Source organism: Colossoma macropomum, unplaced genomic scaffold, assembly GCF_904425465.1.
Source record: "Colossoma macropomum unplaced genomic scaffold, Colossoma_macropomum, whole genome shotgun sequence".
In the NCBI taxonomy this organism is placed as follows: Eukaryota; Metazoa; Chordata; class Actinopteri; order Characiformes; family Serrasalmidae; genus Colossoma; species Colossoma macropomum.
In genome coordinates this window covers 10,205,388-10,224,499 of record NW_023494794.1, presented here as the reverse complement: position 1 = coordinate 10,224,499, position 19,112 = coordinate 10,205,388, and the positions used below count along the sequence as shown (strand labels likewise).

The following is a 19,112-nucleotide window of genomic DNA, read 5'->3' as shown; positions in this document are numbered from 1 at the left end:
AGAGCCCCCCACACACCCACCAAAAGAGCTGCTTTGTATGATCTCTTTAGCGGATGTCATCGTATCAAAATTTCTATTGTGATTGCGTGCTATGTATGTAGATATACCCTTATTATTATTATTATTATTATTATTGTTGCTGTTTTTATTTTTTAACGACAGTTTTGTTAGTCTGATGCCAGCACAAATGAAGAGGGAGTTTGGGAGAATCTTATTATTATACCAGCGTTATAAAGGAGTTTGAACGCGCCTGAAAGGGTTTAAAAATTGGGCCATTTTTTTTAATGCGCTTTCATGAGTTTATGAGAGTTACCTTTTAAAGACGGATAGCGTCATCTTAGTCTAACGCTCGAACAACAGAAGAGAGGAGGGGAGAATATTTCAACTAGCTTCACGGGTCCCACAAGTGTTATCGTTTTATGCACCTGTGTGAGTTAATGAGTGTTTAGCTCACGTGCGTGTGTGTACATGTGGAAGGGGAAAAAAAAAACAACACAAAACAAGCCTGACAGGCACACATCTATCGTACAGGACACACGGTAACTAAGAATGCGCGGGAAGGTGAACAAAGGAAAAGTCTTTAGCTGGTGCGGGAAGGGGGAGGAAGAGGAAGAGGAAGAGGAGGGGGGGATTGGGCGAGAGCTGGGAGTTGTCCGCAAAAGCAGCCTTTGATTGCTGTCCAATGATCGTTTGACAGCATTGTGAAGGCGGAGCTTTGTCTATTTGAATATCGGAGTCTAAATAAGCCGTCCCCGAGCGGCCTTCTTCATTCTTCAGTTTTTGTCGGAAGAAGAAAGCAATGCCCGAGCCTGCGAAGTCCGCGCCGAAGAAGGGCTCCAAGAAAGCCGTGACCAAAACGGCTGGTAAGGGAGGTAAGAAGCGCAGAAAGTCCAGGAAGGAGAGTTATGCCATTTACGTGTACAAGGTGCTGAAGCAGGTCCACCCCGACACCGGCATTTCCTCCAAGGCGATGGGCATCATGAACTCGTTCGTCAACGACATTTTCGAGCGCATCGCCGGCGAGTCGTCCCGTTTGGCTCATTACAACAAACGGTCCACCATCACCTCCAGGGAGATCCAGACCGCCGTGCGCCTGCTTCTTCCCGGTGAGCTGGCTAAGCACGCCGTGTCCGAGGGCACCAAGGCCGTCACCAAGTACACCAGCTCCAAGTAAGAAGTGACCAAGACTCCATCAAACCGAACGGCTCTTTTAAGAGCCACCCACAGTTTCGCTTGAAGGGCTTTTTTTATTTTTTTTTTTTCTTTCAATTGTTTTCTTTTTGTGTGTGTTGTGCATGACAATGAAAGCGCGATTTGTTTGAAGGCGGGGGGTGCATGGGGGAAATGTTAAATAAGGTTCTTGCGTACTTTCCCGCGCAATTTCTTTGCACGTAGTTTCTCTTTTTTGTTTGGGTAAGGGGCACTTTTTTGGTCTTCTGTATATGAACGAATATGAACATGCACACAGATACTTGCGTGTGTAATAAGTGGATAATAATTGAAAAGGTTATGGTACATATCCTGCAGAGGTATGCTGTAGTTAGTAAGTTTAAGTTTGGATCCAAGGTTAACAGGAGGAGTTCGGTTTTTCTTGCCACTGCACATAGAAAGTCATTACTAATCAGAAGTGAAATTATGGGAAAGCCCCGGGCTCCACATAATAATCGAGTTTTGCATTTAGATGGATGAAAACAGGAGCGGGAATGGGGTAGGAAGCGTTTCTTTATTTCTTTCCCTCTTTGTCTTCGTCCTCACTCACATACGAAGGGGCGGCGCCGGGCGGGGGGGCTTGGTGAAGAACAGCGGGCGGACCCTAGAGTTTGACGGCGCTAATGGGATTGGTTGTTGGAGGCCGTCGCATTTCAGCCAATAGAAACGCAGCCGCTTTGCCTATATGAAGGGCGTTCGGCGACCAGCGCCCTTCATTTCAGCTTAGTTCGACAAACACGGTTTTAAAGGCAAAATGAGTGGACGAGGCAAGACCGGCGGTAAAGCTAGGGCCAAAGCTAAGACTCGCTCCTCCCGCGCAGGCCTGCAGTTCCCTGTGGGACGTGTGCACAGGCTTCTGCGCAAAGGCAACTATGCCGAGCGCGTCGGCGCTGGCGCTCCCGTCTACTTGGCTGCCGTGCTGGAGTATCTGACCGCTGAGATCCTCGAGTTGGCTGGTAACGCCGCTCGCGACAACAAGAAGACCCGTATTATCCCTCGTCACCTGCAGCTGGCCGTTCGTAACGACGAGGAGCTCAACAAACTGCTCGGAGGAGTCACCATCGCTCAGGGTGGCGTTCTGCCCAACATTCAGGCCGTCCTGCTGCCCAAGAAGACCGAGAAGGCGGTCAAGGCCAAGTAACCTGCTTTTCTCTTTTGATTTGTATATAACCAACGGCTCTTTTAAGAGCCACCCACCTCAGCGACAAGAGTGCAGTTTTTCTTTCCTTTATGCCACCAAAAAGAAAGGCGGCCGTTGATCGATCGGTGATTGTGCATTAGAGTGAAACAAAAGGCAAAACATCTCCACATGTCCCGCCGTTCTATACTGAAAAAAGGTTTTGAAGTTCCTATTGTATTCTAACACATGTGGTGAATAGAAACACACAGGAACGTCTGTGTAATGGCGCGGGTTAAGGTGAAATAACAGCGGTGTAATAAAGAACGAAGCAAAAATCAGAATAACGTTACACACCACTTACAAGGAAGAAAAAAATAAATCATGCTTATTAGTTTGCCTGTGATGCAGAAGCCCGCCACGGCGTTGGGGCGGTGTCTTGTGTTTTGAAAATGTTGGCGCGACAGAAGACGCCCAATAGCGTTAGACTGAGGCGTGGACTGCCGTCCAATGGGAGGCGAGCACATTCAAGACGCCCAGTGGGCGGAGAGCAGCTCGAATGCATAAAAGAGCGGAGGTGCGCGCGCGAGGTCATTCTTTTTTCCTTTGCAGAGAAGATTAGAGTCTGACGGCATGGCAAGAACCAAGCAGACCGCGCGTAAGTCCACCGGTGGCAAAGCCCCGAGGAAGCAGCTGGCGACCAAGGCTGCGCGTAAAAGCGCTCCGGCTACAGGCGGCGTTAAGAAACCTCACCGTTACAGGCCCGGTACCGTGGCTCTCAGGGAGATCCGCCGTTACCAGAAATCCACAGAGCTGCTCATCCGCAAGTTGCCCTTCCAGCGCCTGGTGCGGGAGATCGCTCAGGACTTCAAGACCGATCTCCGCTTCCAGAGTTCTGCCGTCATGGCCCTGCAGGAGGCTAGCGAGGCGTACTTGGTGGGTCTGTTCGAGGACACTAATCTGTGCGCCATCCACGCCAAGAGAGTCACCATCATGCCTAAGGACATCCAGCTGGCCCGCCGTATCCGCGGAGAGCGCGCCTAAATTAAACGGAGCGCTTACAAGTTGCCAAAAAACCCCCCAAAGGCTCTTTTAAGAGCCACATAAGCGTTTCAGTCCGAAAGAGTGAGTTTTCTAGCGAACTGCTAGCTCTCCTAAGTGCTATGATGTGACGATTCCTGAGGAGTTTCTTAGTCTGCCCATAGTTCCCCTATTGTGTGGATAATGGTACACTGTGATAAAATGGAGCAAATGTTATGTGTACATGAGGTGAGTTTATATGTATAAACAACAAAAAAACTTTAGTCTATATAAAGGTGTTCACATATGTATTTTTTATTTAAATGTAGCAAATATGATATAACTAAAAGTAGTAACAATACATGAGGATGTGATGTGAAAGGGAAGTCCCTTTTTATGAGAAAAACGTTGCTCAATTTTATTTTTTTTTTTGCCTTTCTTCCTTCAAGTGCACATGTGAATTTATGAATGCAAGTCATTGTGTGCACATATGCATATTTGTATTAACAATTAGAGATGTTCATCTACAGATCATTTTCATGCTCTCTTTGTGTGTGTGTATGTGTATTTATGCTTAAGGTTAGTGTGCATGTCCAGTTCTTATGCTGGTGAATTTAGAGCATCGTTTAACTCTACTCAGTGCTGAAACGTGTTGTTTATTTTTCTCTCCCAGTAGCAGTTCCTTGACTCAGCATACCTGATTCAGCTCATCAAGTGATTATGAACTGGATCAGGTGTGGTGGGGCAGGGAATAGTTGGAATACGCTCTAGTGTGGTCTGTTGTCCAAAGCACAATTAAAAACCCTGAGCTAGGCTTTAGGACTAAAGCATGGATTTAGACGTGTGATATTGTTAGACTGTAATAAAAGTAGTTCTACATCTGGGCATCAGGTTAATGAAGAAGTTAGAATGAGTCAAAGTAACGTTGGAGCTAGGTTTTAGGCTTATGATGACGCTCCAGGAAGTATGAACAGGTACATAGCAAGGCCCCAGGCTTCTGTTGTGTTTAGACAAAGTAAAAGTGTGTTTATAGATAGACTGTAGGTTTGTGATGAATTGAGTAAATTGATGTGTAAGTAAAATTAGGTTTTACGGCCAGGCCTTAGTGTCATGTTAAAGTTAGAGTGAGTACAAGTTTACAGCTAGGCCAGAGACGTATGATGAAATGAGAGTAAGTAAAAGTAGGTTAGAAGCCAAACCTTGGCTCTGTGATGTAGAGCTAGGCCTCAGGCTAAGGAGGACGTTACTGTGAGCAAGTTATTGGTTATTGGTTAGACATCTGATGAAGTTAGAGTGAGCAAAAGGAGGCTTATAGCTGGGCCTCAGACTTCTATTGAGGTTATAGTGTGTAATAACAGGTGCAGGGCTAAACCTTAGGCATATTGTGTACTTAGAGCTAGACCATGGGGACATGAGATTAGAGAAAGCAGAAATGAGATTAGGACAAGGACATAGGCGTATGATGAAGTCAGAGTAAACCAAAATGGGCTTCAATCTAGGCCCCAGGCTTATGCTGATGTGCAAGTATTTAGAAACAGGTTAATGGCAAGGGCTTTGGCTCCTGATGTAGTTAGCATTAATGAACAGAGGTAGAGGGCAAGCTATTAGACCAATGATGAAGTTCTGATGAGAAAGTAAAAGTAGGTACAGGTTAAGGCCGCATGCTCATGATAATGTTAGAAAAAGCAAAGGGTGGCTTACTTCCCCAGATGTAGTTAGATAAGCAACATGATCCTCACAGCTAGGCATCTGGCATCTAATGTAGTCGAACACATAATCAGTTTAGAGCAAAGCCTTGTGCTTATGAAGAAGTTAGATTGAATAGTAATTCTCTAAGGCCTAGCTCTCTAGCTGCTGTTATTTACCCATTCTCACAGCTAGAGTAAGTAACAGTGGATATTGTGCTAGAGTTAGTGAGTGAAAAGACATCGATAGCATGCAATTAGACTTATGATGAAGTTGGAGAAATGAAAGTGGTAACAAAGAAAAGGAGGCTTCCAGCTAGGCCTCAGGCTTATATCGTAGTTGGAGTGTATGTAGGAGTAGATTCAGAGCTAGGCCCCAGGCTTATGATGAAGTTAGATAAAGCAGTAGTTGGTATGGGGCTCGGCTTCAAGCTTTGGAAGTGTTTACAGTGAGCATGTGTAGGCTCACATCTAGGCCCCAGGCACATGATGAGGTCAAAGTAAGTGAAAGCAGGTAAATACGTTTCTAGTTAGGTATGGGGCTCCTGATGTAATCAGTTGGAAAGTATTTATTTATTTGTTTATTTATTTATTTATTTATTTTTATCGATTGATTTTGGCTTATTATGAAGTTAGCGTAAGCGAAAGGAGGCATATAGCCTTGTGCCTTTACTGTTGTAAAATAAATAACAATGGCTTCAATGCAAGGCCTAAGGTTCATGAGGAAGTTAGAATAAAGCACAAACCTCTATAGGTTCTTTAGGTCCTAGGTTACTTTCATTATTTTATATATTTTAAGTCTTAGGCTTATGACAAAGTTAGTGTCAGCAAAACTAACCTTTCAGCTTGGCCTCAGGCTTATAATATAAAATAGAATCAGAAAGAGTAGCTATAGAGCTAGGCCTTAGGTTTACTAAGAAATTAAAGATGTAAAAGCCAGTGAAGGGCAAGGCCTTTAGCTTCTGACGAGGTAAGAATGAGCAATATGAGCTTTCCTGCTAGGCCTAAGGCGTATAATGTAGATTGAGTGAGTGATGGTAGGTTTAGAGCTGTGCCCTAGGCTTGTGGTAAAGTTAGGGTGAGTAACAGCAGCTACAGTGCTACAGTTAAAGAATGTCAAGGTAAGCTTAGGGCAGAGCATCAGGTTTGTGATGGAGTAAGAGTGAGTGAACTGAGATAGGCCTTGGGTTTATGGTGAAGTTAGATAAAGTGAAAGCAGATTCAAGGACCTTTGTTGCTGAGGTCATAGTAAGCAAAAGCATGTCTACAGTTAAAACTTGGGCCTATAATAGAAAGATTTGGGCAAGACCTCAGGCTTATGATGAAGTTTGGGTGAGTGAAGAGGGATATTTGGAATGTCATTAAGCTTGTGAATAATTTAGAATGACTAAAAGTTGGTTTGGAACTAGGCCTTAGGCTCATGATGTAGTCGGAGTATTTCACAGCTAGTTCCCACTAGGTTTGTGATGACTTCATTTTCTAGTTGGATTAGAAGGGGTTTAGTTACAGAGAAGTTCGGGTAAAGCTAATTATGGTTAGAACGAGTTAGTGATTATATCTCACTAGTAAAGTCAAAGTTTATTTATTTAACAGCACATCAGCATAGAGCAGTCTCTGCCCCCAGTGGCCGCCGGCTTACGCGTGTGCTTTACTCGCTGCAAGAAAGCTCGTTTTACCCATAATCAGCGGGGTGCTCGGCCATTGGGAGTTCCCTCAGGCCCTCGCCGAGGCTCTCCCCGAACGCGGCGTTGAGCTCTTCGGGGGCTCACGCCGCTGTTTTCCACCTTTTTTCACAGATTATTGCGCTAAATACACCACATCTCGTTCGAAGCGGCTGTCGTGCGGCGCCCTTTTGAGAGCGCCCTGCGAAACGAGGCGTCGTTGCGCGCTCAATCCCGGACTGAGGAAACACAGCAGAGTCTCTCCTATAAGACCGAGCCGTTGGACGCTCGCCAAGTTACGCTTTCGCTCTTATTTTGGCTGCTAAATGCCACGAGAAAACACAAGTACGAGCGCGTCACTGAGGCACGGCTGCACAGTGCCCGCCGGGTTGAGTCTACACCGTTCGCATGTGGCTTTTAAGGTCCGGCCCCTCGCCTGAGAGGGAGGTTCTTCTGAACAGTGCAGTTCGCGCTCATTCTCGCTCCGCTCGCAGCAAAAGCATAACGATGGCAGAAGTGGCTCCCGCTCCGGCCGCCGCCGCACCGGCCAAAGCTCCCAAGAAGAAAAGTGCCGCCCGGCCCAAGAAAGCCGGCCCCAGCGTCGGCGAACTCATCGTCAAGGCTGTTTCGCAGTCTAAGGAGAGGAGCGGCGTGTCTCTCGCCGCTCTCAAGAAAGCCCTGGCTGCCGGCGGCTACGACGTGGAGAAGAACAACTCTCGCGTCAAGATCGCTGTCAAGAGCCTCGTGACGAAGGGCACTCTGGTGCAGACCAAAGGTACCGGCGCCTCCGGCTCCTTCAAGCTCAACAAGAAACAAGCCGAGCCCAAGCAGAAGCCGGCAAAGAAAGCGGCGCCAAAGGCCAAAAAGGCGGCCGCCAAAAAGCCCGCCGCTGCTAAGAAGCCTAAGAAGGTTGCGGCGAAGAAGCCCGCAGCCGCCAAGAAATCGCCGAAGAAAGCCAAGAAGCCCGCGGCCGCCAAGAAAGTCGCCAAGTCTCCAAAGAAAGCCAAGAAGCCGGCGGCCCCGAAAAAGGCGGCCAAGAGCCCGAAGAAAGCGAAGGCGGTCAAGCCCAAAGCGGTCAAGCCCAAAGCAGCCAAGCCCAAGGCGGCGAAAAAGGCCGCCCCCAAGAAGAAGTAAACACGCCGATTTACCTTGGTGTCCTGTTTTTCCACCACTCCAAAACGGCTCTTTTAAGAGCCACCCATATTTTCATCTCAAAGAGCTTGATTTTCATTCTTTCTGTCATAATTACTAAATGATGTACTAAAAATCTCCATTCTTAACATAATTAACGAGCTGCTATTTGCAATTACATGGATGGGAATAGGAGGGGGAATGGGATAGGACAACGGCGGAAAAACAAGGACACGTATACGCTTCTTTGTCTCTCTGCCTCACACACACAGGCGGCAGCACGAGGGAAGCGGGGTACGTGGACAGAACGGTGGGCGGGCCCTAGAGTTTGACGGCGATAATTCGATTGGCTGTTGCATTTCAGCCAATAGAAACGCAGCCGCTTTGTCTATATGAAGGGTGTTCAGAAACCACGGCCGTTTATTTCAGCTGTGTTCGACGAGCTTGATTGAAGTGCAAAATGAGTGGAAGAGGCAAAACCGGCGGGAAGGCTAGGGCCAAGGCTAAGACTCGCTCCTCTCGCGCTGGGCTGCAGTTCCCTGTGGGCCGCGTGCACAGGCTCCTGCGCAAAGGCAACTATGCCGAGCGCGTCGGCGCTGGCGCTCCCGTCTACTTGGCTGCTGTGTTGGAGTATTTGACCGCTGAAATTCTCGAGTTGGCTGGAAATGCCGCTCGCGACAACAAGAAGACTCGTATCATCCCTCGTCATCTGCAGCTGGCCGTTCGTAACGACGAGGAGCTCAACAAACTGCTCGGAGGAGTGACTATCGCTCAGGGTGGCGTTCTGCCCAACATTCAGGCCGTCCTGCTGCCCAAGAAGACCGAGAAGGCGGTCAAGGCCAAGTAATCTGTTTTTCTCTTTCTCTGATTTGTATAGAAACAAAGGCTCTTTTAAGAGCCACCCACATCAGCGACAAAAGTGCAGTTTTTCATTATCAACTGCCCGCTCCACCCAAAAGAAAAAAGCGGTTGTTTACCCATGTGTTAAGCCATGTGTTTACATGGGCGTGAAATAAAAGGCACCGCACCCCAATGAGAATGAACACGTTAGTACCTGATCAAGGAAATTAGTAGCTGAAGAATGAAATGTGTAGTACAGGCGAGTAGTTTGAACAGGTGACACACTGGCGCTCTGCTCAGTTTTTGCCAAACACTACTAAAAAAAGCTTTTTGTATATAGTGTATAATAGCAGCACCGAATATGTAGTTCAATTATTAATGTGCTGATCAGAGAAAACAGTGCAGAAAGACCAACTCTGGTGTTTTGGGCTGAGGGCGATTTGTCATCGATGGAGCTTGGATACCACCGTGTGGTCAGAATGTGAACCTGCAAGAAGTAGAATAAGACATTCTTTCTTATAATGCAGAAATATTGTGTTTCTGAGTGACTTCTTGAATTAATGTGTTTGTGAGGCTCCGTAAATAAAGTGGGAAATAAAGTGGGAAATAGCAACAACCAAACCACATCATTTCATACTGTAGTCCAGCATTTACAATAAGGAGTCTAATGGTCTTTCTAGGACTTGCCAGTTCACGGTTTGACCACAGGATGGCGCGCAAGCTTCAACATATCAACGTACTGTATATAACACACACACACGCATACGTTTGGGTATTATATTATTCTAAGAGAATTCTCACTCCATAAGAGTGTGTTGCTTTACATTTGGTGCAGCCTAGATGAACCATTTTTTACTTGTTATTATTAAATAAATATATATCTTTTTTTTTTATTTTAAATGTCTTGATTTAAAAGGCTGTGAAATGCCACTACTAATATTGACAATGGTAATAGTAATAGTTATAATAATATGAGTGTTATTTTGTAGTTTCTGAGATTCCCCCGCAGACGTAGAACAAAGCACAATCATGTTTTTATGCAACTTCAAAATCTCTAGTTGTGAAATGGATGATGGTATAAAAATATTTCACTGCAAAATTTGTGTAATTCATTAATATTTGGACACTCCCCAAAACCAGAAAATGTGCAAATTTAGTCCTGACTTAAAGGGAGAGTGTCTGCATCACCGCTTAAATTTCAGAAAATAAAACTCAGAATGTGTCCAACTTTAAACTCACCGTGCACAAACACACACTCTGTCTCCTGAAGAAAAGATAACACTGATATCTTTGTCCATTGTCTAAATACAGGCCCTTAAACGTGTGTGTGTGTGTGTCATCAGCAGAAACTGATTTAAAAATTCTATATTGAAACTGTAATGAATACGTTTGTGCCATTAATACATTAATATAGTAATGAAGCCAAACACCATAAAATGCTATTGTTTTGTACTAGACGCTGTTTTCTGCTTATAACAACAGTTTTAATGCACTTCATCTTCACACATTATCAGCTCTTAATAAGATGGAAGTGCATTTATACTAATACATGTAATAATTTACCTCAATAAATGTATTTATTTACCCAATAAATGTATTTTTTGCCTCAATATATTTATCAATTTAATATTAATTTAATTTAAATGTATTAATTTAATTGAATAAATGAATTAATTTACCTCAGTAACTTCATAAATTTACCTTGAGAAATGTATTAATTTACCCTAATAAATGTATTAATATACCTCAATAAATGTATTAATTTACCTCAATAAATATTTTACTTTAACTGAAAGAAATTTCACACGTTTCACACCAAACCCCTCTGAACGACTCTGTTCGCATATCAGCTGTTTAATTATGTATGAACTGTGAATGAGAATCTGCACTTTGGTCTTATTCATCCATATAACTTTGTTCCAGGTCCTGCTGCTCATCTGAAGTGAATTCTGTAATTCAAAAACATAAATTATGTACAAATGAAGAAGAACGTTTCAGACAGCAGGTGTTCTGATGTGGCGGGGCCTCAGAATGTGACGTCATAAATAGAGCTGTCAAGGCAGTGTGACGTATAAGAGAGCAGGTGTTTGTAGCAGAGCCTCATTCCGGAAGAATCAACACTGAAGAACATCTTCACACATTTTCAAACGGAGTTAAAACATTTTTCTTTCTCTCTCTCTCTCTCTCTCTCTCTCTCTCTCTCTCTCTCTCTCTCTTTCTCTCTTTCTTTCTCTGTAAATGTTTCTGTCACTTATTTCTCTGTTTCTCTGTTTCTCTGTTTCTCTCTCTCTCTCTCTCTCTCTCTCTCTCTCTCTCTCTCTCTCACACTGGGTGAAGTTTCGGTCGTGTTTGTTTCTCCATTCTAAGGTTTTCCCTCTTTTTTTTTTGGAGCAGGTCCAGCATTACTGGTCCAGGTGAGTCTTCAGGAGACGCTCAGGTGAAGCAGCAGAGGCGATGACGTGGGGGCGAGAGCTGCGCCCCCTGTCCAGTCCCACCACCTGTGGGTGCTGGGGCAGCTGCCTCCCCAAAATCTCCTTCTTCTGCTTCGACGCCCGAATCCTGGAGAAGCAAAGAGCAGAGGAGCATTTCCGCCAGCTTCAGAGAGAGAGGAGAGAGATGGGGAGAGAGCTGGAAGAGATAAAGAAGGACATAAGGAGGTTAAACAAGGAGGAGTGGAAGCTGGAGGAGAAGAGGAGGAGGCAGCGGGAGAAGGAGAAACAGGAAGAGAGAAGAGAAAAGGCTCAGTGGAAGAAGTGGATGGAGCGCATGAGGGTCAGCCAGGAAGAGAGGCGGGAGCTGAAGACGCTGAGCGAGCTGAGAGCTTTGGAGAGAAAGAGCGGGAGATCGGAGAGGGAGCATCACAGATCTACTAGAAAGGTGAGACGTCTGATCTTCTTCATCATTACTGTCAGTGAGAACATTCAGAGAGGCTACCAGTCAAATCAGACTCTTTAAAGCTGGACACTCAGATTCATTCATTCAGGCTCTGGATCTGCAAATCTTAATTTTGATCTTCAGGACAGAGCTGTAAATGCTCAGGGATGCACGATGTATTGATCAATAATGAATATTGTGGTACTATAATCGCAGGCTGCCATATGCTAATGAGTCTGTAGCCAAACCCTGAGAGTCTCATTATGCATTGTGTGCATCTCAACCAATCACAGACGTTCTTGGACGAATAAAGACGTTCAAGTGATCCAACAAATGTAAATAATTTTGGTAAAAATAACGGAGGCCAATCTTTAACCAAATCACACCACAAGTTCCTAAACCCTTTAGCATCAACTGAACTTCTGCCTAAGTTTTATATCATATAAACAACAGAAAATAATATCATTTTTAGTTATTCATTTTATTGGGTTCAGTTTATCTAATGTTACGATTCAGATAAAGATCTGATCACATTTTGCAATACAGCACCACTGTATGCAGCTGTATGATCACTGTGTGCTCTGTTGTCTCACTGTGTGAACCTAAAACTGCTGTTTACTGTGTGCTGTAGATGGACGCTCTGCAGCAACCCTGGACAGGAGCTGTACAGAAAGGCCTGCGTACCTCCCATTCCTACATGGAGACGCAGGGAAACCTGCAGGAGAAGGTGATTGAGCTCCAGATCAGGGATGTTCGGCTGATGCTGGAAACTGGAGATGTTCAGAAGGACAGAGACATCAGAAGCTTGGAAGAGTTGGTGAGACAGAACGCTGCTGAGATTCTGCAGTGCAAAGAGCGAGAGGAGGAGCTGGAACAGGAGGTAAAGAACATGAGGAGGAAAGTATTCAGGAGAGCTCAGAGAGAAGGGAAAAAAACAGACGTGGAGAGAGAAAGCTTGCTCCTCCTTCAGAGAATCCAGAAAGAGAAACAGATGGAAGATCTGAGATGGAGAGAGAGGGAGGAGGCACTGGAGAGAGAGCTGGAGGAGTTGAAGCAGAAAATGGCCTCCATTGAGAAGAGCAGAGAGCAGGAATGGCTTCCAGAGTTTGGAGTGCAGCGAGAGATAGAGAGAGAGACAGAAATGGAACTGGAGAAAGAGCTGGATGAGATGAAGGAGAGACTGTCAAAGGAAGAACAGCAGAGAGAGGAAGATAGACGGAGAGAGATGGAATGACTGAGGGAGAAAGAGAGAGAGATGGACATGAAGAGGAAGCAGGAGAAGTTGGAGAAACTGGAGCAGACACAAAGAAAAATGGAGGCCCAGCTGGAGATGGAGAAGAATGCGGCAAAAGTACGAGAGATGGCCATGCTAGAAGAGATGGAGAGAAACAGAGAAGAAGAAAAATGAGAGATGGAGAAAAAGATGAAGAAGAAACAGAAACAGCTGGAGAAGAAGTTTCAGGCTTGGCTGAAAGAGAGCAAGATGGAAGGAGAGAAACAGACAAAGCTCGAAAGAGAGCAAGAGGAACAACAGAGGCAGGCGGAAAACCGTCTGAGAGAGATGGAGAAACGGATGATGGAGGAAAGAGTATCAGCTAACAGACGGGAAGAGGAGTGGAGAGAAATGATGAAGAAGCAGGAGGAAGAGTGGGATCGGAGGTATCTGGAGATGGGAAGAACCAGAGAGGATGAAATGAGAGGAATGATAGAGAAGGAGAGAAAGAAAGAAGAGAAACTGATAGACAAGAAAGAAAAAGAAAGACAGAATGAGTTTGAAAAACTGCAGCAGAACATAGCAGAACAAGAAGAAGTGGAGAGAGAGAAAAGGAGGATGGAGGAAAAGGAGACAGAAACAGAGATAAGCCTGAAAGATGAGAGAGATGCATCTATCAACAGAAAGAAAATGGAACAGAAAGATCTGGAACTGGAATTATCTGCCAGTTCCATAAGAAAGGAGAGGATGCTGGAGAAGCAGAAGGAGAAACAACAGAAAGAGATGGAGAGGGAGCTTGAGGAACCTGTGAAGCAGAGAGAAGAAGATCTGCTCCAGGAACCTGTGAAGCAGAGAGAAGAAGATCTGCTCCAGGAAACTGTGAAGCAGAGAGAAGAAGATCTGCTCCAGGAACCTGTGAAGCAGAGAGAAGAAGATCTGCTCCAGGAAACTGTGAAGCAGAGAAATGAAGATGTGCTTCAAGAACCTGAGAAGCATAAATACAAAGATGTGCTTCAGGAACCTGAGAAGCAGAAATATGAAGATCTGCTCCAGGAACCTGTGAAGCAGAAAGAGGAGAAAGATTGTAGAAAAAGGGAACTGGAGATGCAGAAGGCCAGGCAGGAGCACATGGACAGACAGCAGCAGTGGAAGAAGGAGAGGCTGAGAAAAATGTTCACTCCAGGACAGAGCTGGTTTATTTCGGAGGATGAAGCTCGGCGCAGGGGCTTTGGAGGTAGAAGAACGAGAAACAAGACTTCCAGTGAAGACAAAAAGAAGAAAACACTGACCTGAAGAACAAACAAGATCATCTCCAGGGTTTGAGCTGGTCAGTTTCTCCAAATGGAGGAGGCCTGCTCGTCAGTGTGAAGCCTCTTCACCCCTGCGTGGAACCTGGAGCCCTGACTCCATCCACAGCTGACCACAACACAGATCACACTATGGAGAACAGCGTGGGGGAGCAGGAGATCACCGCTGTTCCTGAGGAACCCGGCCCACAGCCTCAGGCTTTCAATGAGCCACAGAAGGACACTCAGATCTTCACTGATGGCTCCAAACTCACCACTGAGGAGAAGAATGAGGCTGAGGAAGCAACGAGCAGCCAGGTGGACAACCTAAAGCAATCTGCGCTGCAGGTGTTTTCAAGGGCAACTATGGTCCAGTGCTGCATCCAGCGTGATAGGACGGACAAGAGCGGCCCCATCTACCACATGTTCCGGGAGATCGAGGACGGCACAAAGGTCAGAGCAGTCAGAAATACACACAGCATCACAAACTGCTTCAGTCTGCTTTAGGGATGCACTGATGTAGAATTTCTGGGACGATAACGATTAAACCAAATTAACATCTCGCTGTGCCCGACATCAATACCGACACCAATTACTGATCATTTACTGCATTTTAAAACATGTTCACACTGTATGTACTGCATGCATATAAAGTGCAGAGAGTGCAAGACAGGTTAGCACGCAGGATGGATCATTGATCAACAGCTAATTCAGACAGTTACTGTAAACATTTACATTGTTTTATGTAGATATTTTACATTATTTAGCAGATGCTCAGAGACACTTACAGGTAGATGAATGTGACGTCAGTGAGCACTCAGTGAAAAAAGGTGTTAAATTATTGTCTGTAGCTCCAACATCACAATAATAATAATATCAGAAACATTTTCTCATGTATTGCTGAGTAATATATGATGCACCGATATATATCGATTAGCCCTGCTGTCCGTCTAACGGTCAGTCCAGCTCTAACTGATCTGTCTGTCTGTCTTTCTCAGCAGTTACTGTTGGTGGTGAGGAGGATGAAGAAGAACAAGGCGTCTTCTTATGTGATCTCAGTGGGCGAGCCTGACGAGGCTGAGAGCGTTGTGGGAACATTGAGGTATGTACAGATTTCAGATAGAACCAGCCGTCAGTTTTGGGGGGGGGGTCAGATACAATGTCTGCCGTTGTGGCCAGTCAGAATCCTGAAACGCTCAGTTTCATTCCTAAACAGGGACATTGCTCATTAATCAACAGAAGAGAAATACTGTGAATGAGCCAGAGTTAGCTGTATAGGCTAATTGTCATCTGTTGTCTCTGGCCGGATCTTAAAATTATATTTAGAAAACATATTTTAAACTTGAAGCTCCAGATGCACTCAAATCTGTGGTAGCAAGACATGAAGCCCCGGTAGAATAGATATATTATATATATATACATTTCCAAAACCAATAACATGCCAGTGTACTTTAGCTTAGCATGCTTGATGTTCCTGATTAGTGTTTGTGGATTCTTTGATTAATCAAGAAATACACAAGATCCATCAACGGTAGGAAAATTTGGTCACAACTACGTCGGCTGCTCTTTGATCTTGTCACATCTGAGAGTTTCTAATATACTATGAGGCACATCGTGACCACAACATCTAGCTGAATGTAGCTGTAATGTGGTGTTTTGTCCATATGGTGCAGCTCTGCTCTCCACAGTCCTGTCACCCTCACTCAGCTGGTCAGGATCATGTGTTGTTAAAGGTTCTCTGTGTTCTACTGTAGATCCAACAAAAAGCGGACTGAGTTCACACTGTATGACGACGCTAGAGACCCTGGCGAGATCAATGAAGCTCTGCTGGCGGAGGCGTGCATGAAGGAGCTCGCAGCGATCAGCTACGTGAGTATATGCAGTTACACATTGTCTCTCTCAGAACCAAACCTTGTGTCTTTTTACTGAATTTGAAACTTTCAGTGTGTTTTCATGATGAAAGGAGCAACATAAACACTCCAAAATCACTTGTTCCATTGATTTCCATTTAAATTTAAGAAGCTTTTTTCTCTTGTAAAGTTGCATTTCGAAAATACGAGGTTTTATGGTGACGATGTTGATGTACGTTCTTATTGGCTGCTGCCCAGTGCCACAGATAACTGGACACCTATCGTATGTTCTCCTTGCAGGAGAAGATGCTGGGATTTAGAAGACCACAGCAGATGTCCGTCGTCATGCCTGGCATGGACAAGAACCTCAAGCGGCGTCCTGTTTACGTTTACACAGCTGAGGTAAGTTTGATATGCAGCACCAGCACTGATTATCATTCTCACACGCTCATTCTTCCACTCACTGTTTAATGTGCTAATGGAATAAAGTGGAATAATGTAGTAATATAAACTGATAAACTTATAATGTCCCACCGTATAACATTGTTGGGGATTTCTTACATTTTGAGGCTGATTATGTATAAAACTGGGGCATTTACTGTATTGAGGGGTTACATTCAGAGCTATAGTCTTTGGCCATTTCATCAGAAACACCTATAGATGCATTCTGCTGTGCTGAGAATAGACCACCATGCAGATATCTGGTCAGTGGTGGTCGTATGGTGGTCCATTTGTCAAAGAGATTTTATGTTTTAATAGGCTAAAAGTCCACATTAGACATACAAAACACTGTAACACACAGCCAACAGTGGATTATTACTGTAGAATAACAAACTCAGATTTAATGAGAAATTGTAACTGTGCACCAACAAATGTGGTGTTTCTAATAAATTGGCCAGTAACAACGTGTCCCTTTTCTACAGTCTTTTTTAAACATTGAGAATATTATCACCAGTCTCATTAAAAGGTGGGAGAATAAAGTGAGCAGATCTGACAGTGTCGAGTATAAGAGTCGTGTACTCGTCCATCAACATCTTAATGATCAGCTCCAGAAAGAACCAATGAGAAAGTGTTCTGTATCAGACCAGCACTAAAAAGCGCACAACATTAAAGTCTTACAGCAGAATGTAGAGCACGGACTGAAAGTGAACTCACTGTTATATTATCAGACTAAATTATCACATCATCCATCTGGAATGTGAATAAATTCCTGTAAAAGAGTTTTACACCATGAGTGAAACTGTTACACTATTGGTCAACATATCGTACTGGACACAGTGGAGGTTATGAGATTATTGGGTCCTACACTGCAAAGTGAAGGATTTTATCTTAACAGGTTGTTTCTTTATATCTGTGTTTATCATTAACAGGGATCTTTATTAAAGAAACTACAGAAAAATGAGGATTCGAAGCTGATTACGCTGGAGGCCTAAAAGCTCAGTTCAGCAGCATTTTCTCTCAGCGTGTCTATGTTTGGATGGATGTTTTCCTCTGATTGTCTCTCTTTCTCTCTCTCTCTCTCTCTCTCTCTCTCTCTCTCTCTGCCACATCTCTTTAGCTCTCTTTCTGTCTTTGTGGTCTCTCTTTATCATATTGGGGGTCTGAAGAGTCTCTCTTGTGTCTCCACAGCGGACAAGTTGGTGATGCAGTTTGGTCGTGTGGATGAAGATCACTTTGCACTGGACTACAATTTCCCCTTGTGTGCGCTGCAAGCCTTCGCCATCGCCCTGTCCTGCTTCGACAAATGACCTCAGTGAAACCTTACACGTGTGTTGTCCTCATTTCTCTTCATTACATCCTCTTCAGCCTTCAATGAAAACAATAAACACTAGAAAAGTGTTTTTTATTTACTGATGAAAATGATGAGTGTGCAGCTTAAGCAATTCCCAGGTGGTTACTAGGGTGTTCTGAAGTGGTTGCTATGGTATCCCAGGTGGATGTTTGGGGACTACTATGTAGTTGCTATGGTATCAGGAGTAATTGCAAGTTGCAAAAGAACATTTGTGTACATGAATTCTCACTAATACCAATGCATTTCAAAAACTAACAAAAAAGCCATCAAAATAGAAGATTCATCTGTAATGATGATGCTTTCTGTCTATTTTCCATCGGTCAAATCACTGCAGCTACAGCAAATATAAGAGCTTTAAACCATCAGTGGGAGCAAAAAAAAATTTAAAAAAAAAAATAGAGAATGGAAAAAAAACAAACAGAAGCAGAGTCGTTCAAAGTGATTTGGTGTGAAATGCTCTTTTCTAGAGAAACCTACCGAATTGTTCACAGTGGTGGTGATAGGAACCAGATGTCCACCTCTAAAAGCTCCCTCACAGAAAGTTATTAGGTGGAATGGTTATGAATTCACTGCCTGATGTCTGAGACACTGTTTTATAATAGCTTTAAGAGGATTGTGGCCTTAAAATCCATTCATGGTGGAGGGATACATTCAGGGTGCTGTGAGGCAAAATAGTCCCCAAAGAAAACTTATTATTTCAGATTTTTTACTGTTTTACCATTATCAACAATCCATTTAAACTCAGAAGACACATGTAGGTTCACTGGTGGTTTTGGATAGTAAATAAAATGTTTATATTTGTGTTGTAGTCATGGCGACCCCTGGTTACTCTCGGCACCACTGTAAAGAAATCCGAAACGCTTGGACATGGAGTGCAAACATGGTTCTGTTTATTTCTGTGTGATGTATGAAGTTCTTTTTTATTCCTTTAATGTGCAGATCAGCTGCAGTTTTTCATTCCAACAGAACAGGAGGGCACATGATCAGTTGTTTGATAACTGAGACAAACTGATTAAACTGGAGGAATCAGGTGAGCTCCAGCTTGTTTGGAATGAAACCCTGCAGACACACCGGATGTTTGCAGATAAGACTGGATACCCTTGATTTAACCAGCGGGATGCTCTTTCTTGGCAACCCACAATTTCAGGGCAAAGTGCTAACGCTTGGTGGTTAGGGTACAGATTTTCCAGTTTTTTAGAAATATAGTGTTTTAGTGTTTTAGAGCTAAGGAGAAAACACAATAAAGGACAGAAAAAAAGAAAATGAGAAAGCTGTGAAAAAACCATGAGAGAGCAGTTTAATATGTATATAAATGCACTATAACTTTTGCCACATTTTATTTTATTTTGTAATAAGTATTCAGCTAACAAATAAAAAGTATTTGTTCATCAGTGATTTTACCAAGTTGCTATTGGTTTGCATACAGCTGTAGGC

General features: G+C 44.0%; 7 protein-coding genes across 7 annotated transcripts; all 7 read left to right on the top strand.

The window, feature by feature from the left end:
* Window positions 1-209: 209 nt before the first annotated feature.
* On the top strand, window positions 210-1,197 carry LOC118814516 (histone H2B). Its single transcript, XM_036580149.1, has one exon. It carries the CDS (start codon window positions 800-802, stop codon window positions 1,172-1,174), a length of 375 nt encoding a protein of 124 aa, XP_036436042.1. The 5' UTR covers window positions 210-799; the 3' UTR covers window positions 1,175-1,197.
* A 469-nt stretch (window positions 1,198-1,666) lies between these two features.
* LOC118814514 (histone H2A) lies at window positions 1,667-2,500 on the top strand. Its single transcript, XM_036580147.1, has one exon. It carries the CDS (start codon window positions 1,964-1,966, stop codon window positions 2,348-2,350), a length of 387 nt encoding a protein of 128 aa, XP_036436040.1. The 5' UTR covers window positions 1,667-1,963; the 3' UTR covers window positions 2,351-2,500.
* Window positions 2,501-2,632: 132 nt separating this feature from the next.
* On the top strand, window positions 2,633-11,130 carry LOC118814513 (histone H3). The gene is made up of 2 exons (XM_036580145.1): window positions 2,633-3,595; window positions 11,058-11,130. Exon 1 carries the CDS (start codon window positions 2,960-2,962, stop codon window positions 3,368-3,370), a length of 411 nt encoding a protein of 136 aa, XP_036436038.1. The 5' UTR covers window positions 2,633-2,959; the 3' UTR covers window positions 3,371-3,595; window positions 11,058-11,130.
* Window positions 7,170-7,860, top strand: LOC118814512 (histone H1-like). Its single transcript, XM_036580144.1, has one exon. The coding sequence runs from the start codon at window positions 7,200-7,202 to the stop codon at window positions 7,824-7,826; it is 627 nt and encodes a 208-aa protein (XP_036436037.1). The 5' UTR covers window positions 7,170-7,199; the 3' UTR covers window positions 7,827-7,860.
* Window positions 7,970-8,737, top strand: LOC118814515 (histone H2A). Its single transcript, XM_036580148.1, has one exon. It carries the CDS (start codon window positions 8,284-8,286, stop codon window positions 8,668-8,670), a length of 387 nt encoding a protein of 128 aa, XP_036436041.1. The 5' UTR covers window positions 7,970-8,283; the 3' UTR covers window positions 8,671-8,737.
* Window positions 11,118-12,798, top strand: LOC118815065 (trichohyalin-like). The gene is made up of 2 exons (XM_036580999.1): window positions 11,118-11,540; window positions 12,169-12,798. The coding sequence occupies exons 1-2, from the start codon at window positions 11,118-11,120 to the stop codon at window positions 12,769-12,771; spliced, it is 1,026 nt and encodes a 341-aa protein (XP_036436892.1). The 3' UTR covers window positions 12,772-12,798.
* Window positions 12,799-15,043: 2,245 nt separating this feature from the next.
* LOC118815024 (tubby-related protein 3-like) lies at window positions 15,044-17,682 on the top strand. Its single transcript, XM_036580955.1, has 4 exons — window positions 15,044-15,138; window positions 15,791-15,905; window positions 16,187-16,288; window positions 17,516-17,682. The coding sequence occupies exons 1-4, from the start codon at window positions 15,059-15,061 to the stop codon at window positions 17,528-17,530; spliced, it is 312 nt and encodes a 103-aa protein (XP_036436848.1). The 5' UTR covers window positions 15,044-15,058; the 3' UTR covers window positions 17,531-17,682.
* Window positions 17,683-19,112: the final 1,430 nt, after the last annotated feature.